At 39.8% G+C, this 7,645-nt stretch overlaps 1 protein-coding gene across 6 annotated transcripts in view; it reads left to right on the forward strand.

Moving 5' to 3' along the window:
- Positions 1-7,645, forward strand: part of LOC135205078 (uncharacterized) — a 13,450-nt gene extending 5,805 nt beyond the window's left edge. Inside the window, exons 1-7 of one of the 6 annotated variants that reach the window (XM_064235366.1) lie at positions 1,516-1,536; positions 3,027-3,162; positions 3,620-3,761; positions 4,251-4,387; positions 4,810-4,953; positions 5,902-6,087; positions 7,436-7,645. In XM_064235366.1, the coding sequence (XP_064091436.1) occupies positions 3,037-3,162; positions 3,620-3,761; positions 4,251-4,387; positions 4,810-4,953; positions 5,902-6,087; positions 7,436-7,600 (900 nt within the window). In that variant the 5' untranslated portion in view covers positions 1,516-1,536; positions 3,027-3,036 and the 3' untranslated portion in view covers positions 7,601-7,645. Of the gene's footprint in view, positions 1-1,515; positions 1,537-1,633; positions 1,778-3,026; positions 3,163-3,619; positions 3,762-4,250; positions 4,388-4,809; positions 4,954-5,901; positions 6,102-7,414 lie in introns of those variants that run through there. The other 5 variants (XM_064235365.1, XM_064235367.1, XM_064235368.1 and 2 more) reach the window with 5 other exon arrangements.

Genomic DNA, 7,645 nt, shown 5'->3' on the forward strand with positions numbered 1-7,645 from the left:
TACTTTCTCCATTGAAAAATATCAATATATCAAAATAGCAGAACATTCGTATATCAATAGCAAATAATAATGAAAATTTTGGTTTAAACGGTTACCAATCTTTGTAATAGCAGCACTAATGAGAGGTTGCATCCACGATTACTTGAGTGTAACCTTTAAGTGACATTAAACAAGTTCGAAGAAGAAAATGGACTTTTTAAAATATTTATCGCAATATGACAGAAGTGTCAAATAGCTCGTTGTGAATAAATAAAGAAAAAATATAAGACCTCCAGTTCTATCTTATTAAACATTGGACCACTGAGCCATCACATAAAAAATATGAAGATATTCCTTTTTACACCTTTCACTTCTGGATCCTAGTTATTGTAAAAGAGTGTAGATGTAAATAAGTAATTTATAATACTGCCTCAAGTAAAATTGATTTTTAATCGTATTTTTATGTCGTTCAAGGCAAATTTGAAGCTGAGATATACCTTGTTTAACTAATTCTGGGTATGCACTTCTTATATACGCATAAATTGACCAAATTTGTATATAGGATCTCACATAACTGAAAAAAATATACTTTATATTGCAGATATTTCATCCACAACTTGTAGACACAATCAAAACATGCCTTTTTGCAATTCTTTTGCTTCAAAGGGCTACAGAAATCGCTAATTAAAAGAATATCAATGTACATAGGACTAAATTCACCCATAACAGTTTCCTATAAGCACTCTCAAGCGGTTACGTGAAGTTGAGTCAATGTGAATATTTTAGTTGGTCAGTCTGCTTGGTTATACAATAATTTAACATATTTATTACTAGACTCGTTACGAGAAATGATGAATTACTGCCTGAACATACGAACGAACAGTACTAGTACAATACAAATGGAGTAGATCACTTAGGCCTAACTATGTCCAAACCGCGTCCACAAATGTGCATGAAGTTATAAATGGCTTTTCTTTACTATATAATTCATCTAGATATCCTATAGATTTTCTATAGATTTTACGAAGCGTTTTTGTCACAGCTTGAACACAACGTAGTCCGATATAACTTCTTGATCATTAGAGCGTATACAGCTTATTCTTCCAGCGTAAAATCATTACAGTATGTTCATGGTAAACTCTCTCTCTCTCTCATAGGACTGGAGTTGCTTTATATGTTAGCGATCATATGCATTTATCTACATGTAAACAAACAGTATTGTTTACGCATAGGCCTATGACCAGTAATACACGATTCTTGGCTAGCAAAATAATGTGCTGTTCAAATCGACATTGAATAATCTTTAAGGAAATACTTTACCAGTTATTTAACTTGAACAGGGTGAAAAGGAGGTGCATTAGCCAGCGAATTTTGCATAAGTAGGCCTACGTTTTAATTTATTTAGCGCCGAGAAGCAAAAATAAAGCAAATTAACCTTTTGAAACCTTTAAAAACTATTTTTTCGGCCAAACAAATCAGTTTCCCCTGAAACGTAAACAAATGCAGAAAAAAATGGCTGCCACCTGGACCCTCTCACCAGCTGCCTAGCTGACCTTGGTAGGACCAGCAGCGACTGGCTTCAGGATGTGGAACATGGCAGAGAGAGAGAGAGAGAGAGAGAGAGAGAGAGAGAGAGAGAGAGAGAGAGAGGTACACACTTGCATATTTTGATCAGTGCAAGGTGAGCAAGTGAGGTGAGAGTGTCTTAGACGAATGTTTCTTCTCATTTCCTCTGACGAGAGAAGTGAAGAGATAGTGAGGGTTAAGTTTATGGAGAAACTGAGGAGCTTTGGGAGAGGTTTGTAATAGATTTATTGACGCCACTGAGGCATTGAAAAGCATTAGAGCTTCTAAAAACACTAGGAAAACATGGACTGCCCTTTTTTGGCTGTAGCTTTCCTTTCGTACGAACGATTGTGCAATATATACCTGCCATCTGCTTATACTTATAAGCACGGACAGGAATCCAGACTTATAAGCCTGACTTACGAACGTTAGTCGAGACTGAAATAGACGCAGAAGAAGGCGGGAGAAACTGTGAAGAATGACGGGTGTAAAGCTATCACCTTCACCTCTGTGAAGGACAAGATCCGACCTCCAGCCTTGAATTATATAGCAACTGGGCCACAGGCCAAATCCCCTGGGCCCCTATCTCCCAAAAAAGGATAAATTTACATATATGTCATTTAAACTCCAACCAAATGTTAGTCCAATTCCCAAACGCGATAGGTATTACAATATACAGCTATATGTCTTTAATAAATGCGTTATTCACTTATTTATTCATTTCAATATTTGCTTCATTCATCAACAGTGACATATCTTTATACAGTGTAACGTCCGCCAAGCTACCAGCTCTCAGCTTTTTCAAGGGGGGGGGGTTAATAAACTTCTAATCCCTTTTACAGACTAACTTACAGAATTCTCATCTATCTTCTGGTTTCCCTGTGTACTTTAACCATCCATGAACTGGAGATGTGAGGCTTTGAAAGTTGCTGTGTGTAACAATAGGCAGTGAATGAGATGTTTTTTTTTTTTTTTTTGTAGATTACATAGAATCTATATAATCTATAACAAAAGTCTATCCTTTACAATCTGTATTATAGATTATACAGTATTGATTGATGATAGTGACGAGACACTGCAGAAAGTGGTGAAAATGACAGAGCATTCAAAAGAGATCAGACTTCCGTTTCTTCTGACCAACACAGGCTCTGTATTTGAAGACTTCAATTACGCAGTTATAATAATTTAAATTGGTACATACGTTTCCTAGAAAGCTTAATAGAGTACCATTTTCCATTCTATACGCAGTTATAATAATTTAAATTGGTACATACGTTTCCTAGAAAGGTTAAATGAGCACCATTTTCATGCTGCCCAGACTTGCTCCAAACAAGTGCTAGACCTAACTCATGAAAAGAGATTATATTGCAAATAGACGAGGACTCCAAAGGCCTTGTGTTCTAGCAAAGTTCTGCTACCCAGTCACTGCAACACCACTGAAGAATGAACAGCGATTTAACGGCCATCTGTTCTCTCCACAGCTTCCTGAAGATGGAGTTTCACAGCATGAGCGAGAACGACCAATTCAGAACAGCGGCGTTGGAATGTCCTGTGGAATTGCCTCCCCCTCCGAACCACCATAGATGGAGAAGTTTCTTCCTGACGCTTTACATGCAGGTGAATGCTTTTCCTAAAGGTCCTGAGCTAAGAATAGCTAAGAATATGTAACTAATTACCATAATCTTCATTACTGGAGGTCACAGGATAGCCATCACGTTGCTTGAACTCCTGGTAAGTACCTACATTGGTCTAAGGTTTCAGGAACTTGCTCACTCAGCTGGCTTTGTGCCCACACAGCAACTGGAAGGTTTGGCGATGCTCGAGCTATGTCTCACACGGTTTGGCAGCGTCAGTCATAAAATCATTCATTTTATTTATCAAGATATTGGTTTCGACGGGTAACCAGCTACAGAATTACTTTAGATAGTCATCACACTAGTGTTTCCTAAGCTTTCTAGTCACCTATAGGTCTTCTTTCCTCTACAGAACCTTAATTTTTCTCTAGAGGCCACAAGCAACAGAACTTAGGATGGCTTTTCTCTTTAACTCTTTAATGACCTGTTGGTCTGAACAGGTTATCAGCAGCGAGGAAGATGAGAAAAGAATGTTCAAACACAAAGACTGGGACTTTTGCGTCATCCATTCCAAGCATGAGACAGACCAACAGACTGCCAGAAGCTTCATAAGATTGCTAGAGACCACGCTGGGAATTTTTGGTACAGTATTGTGAATTTTGTTATAGTATCCTAAATTCCAGATATGTTATTACAAACTGTTCAGTAGTCATTTTAGTACTGGATTAAATGCTCCAAGTTCCTGGTGGGGAATTCTGAGTTAACTGAAGTGGTGGGGAATTCTGAGTTAACTGAAGTATTGAGATTGTCTAAAATCCAACTTAGTCAGACATGCAAACCATACAATTCAGGCACAGAGATGAACTTAAACATTGTACAAAATGTTACTTAAACTCTAACACAGTATTCGAAGCTTTTTTTAGGGGGGTCCTCTTTAGTTAATAGGTAAATTATGTTAAGCTTTCTGTGAGGTAACCTAGAGCTGGACATGTTCTTCAAGGGGCTATAAGTGACTTCAGTTTTACCAAGAAAACTGACCCACTTCTCAGGGTGCAGTCTAGCAGGAATATCCTAAAATATACCAGAAAACTGCTGGAGTAACACCACCTACAGAACAACTTTCTCCCTCAGGTACTTGTAACGGGGACGTTGCCCTCGGGGAAAACACCCTGCAGGCAGCCACTACAATGATTCAGAGGAGCTCCAAAGTCTTTGTCCTGTCAACCAGACATTTGGAGAACCAGTCTGTTCCAAAATATGTCTTCCATGTAAGTAGATTGGGTGCAGTTTAGAGATTTCTTTGTGAAATATAGTGTGTTACGGACTTGTAGAAATTCTATAGCAAGTTTCTCTGTAGAACTGAATATATTCTCAAGGAGAAACAAAGGAACTTATAAAATAGTTACAGTGTCATTGCAGAGCCTTTCTGCTCTGCAAGTTGGTCCTGCAAGAATGGAATTGAAGAACCACAGCATCGAATTCACTCTTGAACTAACTTAACATAACCTAAGAAACATAAATTAGCCAATTTGGCAACTAGCAAGTGTCTGAGCTTTGTATACAGCTACGCCAATGTACTCAGACCCTAACCATAAGAGAACTGATGTGTAAGGACACCTTTCAACCAGACCTAGGCCTAATGGAGACTTTCCTCTCACTAAACTTACTTAAAATTCCTTTTCTGTTTCAGTCAGCTCTGATGCAAGAGCTCCAGAGGCCTACCTGGCGCCGGAAGATAATTCCTCTGTACCCTCGTGGGCCTAAGTACACACCCCTCTTCCTGGCCAACCTAGAGGGACTGTCATTTGGGAACGACTCTCGCGTGGTGGAGCTAGTGAGTGTTTTCACTTTCAAAAGTGCTTCTGCAGTTGAGAGAAAGTTCTTTGGTTTCTATTTCTGACAGAAAATGTGGCAATGTACCAAATTAGCAAGGACTGTTCACGCGAGGACTGTTCACGCGAGGACTGTTCACGCGAATTTACATTGGCAAATTTACTGTCAGGCATATGAGCAAAGACTCTCTTACAATTGTACGATTAGTATTTCTGACTAGTTTCCACAACCTAGTATCTTTCCTTCCGTATGAATTCAATAAAAGGCAAACTTGCTCTGTAACAGACAATTTGGCTAATAGAGCCTACGGTCCATTCTAATCTATAGACGTAGTTGAAATCCTACTCAATTCTTAAGCAGCTTTCATAGGAGTCCCCGATATCACAGTACCAGCACCTCTTGGTGAGTTTAGAAAGCATTACAGAGTTTTTTTCTTTCACTTGTGAATAAATTTCAGACTTATTAATGTAGTTCAGATAGCTGGCATTTTGACGCAAAAAATAGCCATCATTTCTTCCCTAGTTAGTCCTAAGACTGAACTGAATGTTCAGACAATCATAAAATGTCCCTGAGTGTTTTTTGTTCTGTACCCTCAGAGCATTCAGACAGAGCCACCTTTATCACTGGTCATTTTCCTTGTTGGGATCCTTGTCTATATGACACAGGTTTTAAGACTCATCCCCAACACTCTTTCTCAGGGATGTGTTAGTCCATTTACACTAGGAAAAGCCCTTGAAATGTAACTAATACTAAAAAAATAGGGTACTGTTATGGGTACCTGGCACCTTACTTGATGACATCCATCTAAAAGCTTACCCACCACCACATCACTAGGAAGCCAACGAGTCCCCCTTCTGAAACAAATTGGCACCACAACCAAAACATCCCTAGCTGTAATAGTGAAGCAGGAGAAATGGGAACAGGATTTAAGAATGCCTTTTTTTTACAGGTCTCAGGAGCCATCAGCCTAGAGGAGCAGATGCAAGTCCGCGCCAGAAGGGACCGCGCCAGCCTGACATTCTCCACCAGGCTGCGAGAGCTGCGGCAACAGCGCATTCAGGAGATCCAGGGAGTGATCGGTGGCCTCAGGAGAGAGTACGGAGACGACTACAACCCCAACGAACAAGTTACGGAGGTGAATTTCCTTTGGTAAATGTCTAAGACTTGAAGAATCGGATACCGTGGCTTGTGTGGTAGTGGTGAGCTTCAGCCTGCTGAACACGACACAATGATCTACACCTTCCGCTTCACTGGCTTTCTGCTCTGGAGAGATCTGCCTTTCTAGTGTCAAGTCTTGATAGCCTCATCATCCAAACGCAAGCTGTCGATTGCTTCCAAACTGCAAAGACAATACTCTTTACATTACTTTGCTAGAACTGCTTTAGAAATGGTGAAGGCATAAAAAAATTACAAACAGTGAGCTGATGAAGAAGAAGCCTATTAAGACCATTAAAATAGTCACTAAAAACCAGTCTATCCAAAGTTATGGTTTACCACTTTGCTAGTTTTGACCGTAATAACCCCAGTGACCATATCTACTTGTTGAAAAGAAATCACTCCTGTCACACTTATAGGTCTAGTTATGTTGGTCTAAGTTAAGATAGATTCATTTTTTTCTAGTGGTGTTCCCTAGCTACAGAGGCAGGGATTATGAATGTTACACTTGAAAACAAAGATGTAGATGCTCCCTAGACTATATTCAGGTTTTTAAGAACTGGTGCAATGCTCTTCAACTTTTGGGGTCAGTGGCAATTAGCTATAATTCATAACAAAGGCTAAGATATATTGCTTTTTCCGACTAGCTTAACTCAACTCAAAAGAGATCATTCACTTACTTCATCGATCATTCACTCACTTCATCACCTTATCCTCACTTCTGGCCTGCCATATGGTCAGCTTGATCTACGCCAACTGACTGTAACTTGTACATGAGAGAAACGGTCTTTACTATGGAATTAAAGTCATTGCAGTCCCAAACCATTCTAAACTTCTCTGTAACCTTCAGTTGAAAAGAAAGTGCGCTAGTACTGGGTCCTGATGTAGCTGCTGACATGCCAGGATAGACCAGGACAGCTTCCAAGTGGTTGAGACAGTATTTAGACCTGACTGGCAATTCTCATCAACGCTCAGTGTGGTACTTGATCTGAACGTCTAGTGACAGAGTTTTAGTCCCAGTAAAAGGCGTGGGAACCAGAACGTCAAGAGTTGTTCAGTAGGCAGATAAAGCAGTAACATTCAAAGTCCAGTGAATGACTATTTGAAAACTACATTTGAATATACAGCCATATTCTTCAGTCACACAATCACATTATACCTCTCAATACCTGCTTGTAGGGCATAGTAGTTATGCATAAGTATATTAACACTTTTCTGGTTATATGTATATATGAAGATATTATTTTTTTCATGACTGGCACAACATGACAGCCTCATTCCATCATGGCAGCTTATAATCAAGATAGGCACTTTGAATTTCCCGCCAGACCCTGCAATCAATCGAGGCCATAATGCTGGACGACACTGCGTCTTCGAACGACGGCGGACGGCAAGTCATCAACATGTCCGGCTGTCAGGCTGTGAGCGTTGGACCTTCGTTCCACTTCTACGGGAGCCAGCGGACTGACGAGGACCCCTCTGCCTTCGAGTGACGTCAGTGTCTTAAAATTACAATAAATTGAGCTCAGATGTTTGTA

This window comes from Macrobrachium nipponense, chromosome 48, assembly GCF_015104395.2.
Source record: "Macrobrachium nipponense isolate FS-2020 chromosome 48, ASM1510439v2, whole genome shotgun sequence".
Lineage (NCBI taxonomy): Eukaryota > Metazoa > Arthropoda > Malacostraca > Decapoda > Palaemonidae > Macrobrachium > Macrobrachium nipponense.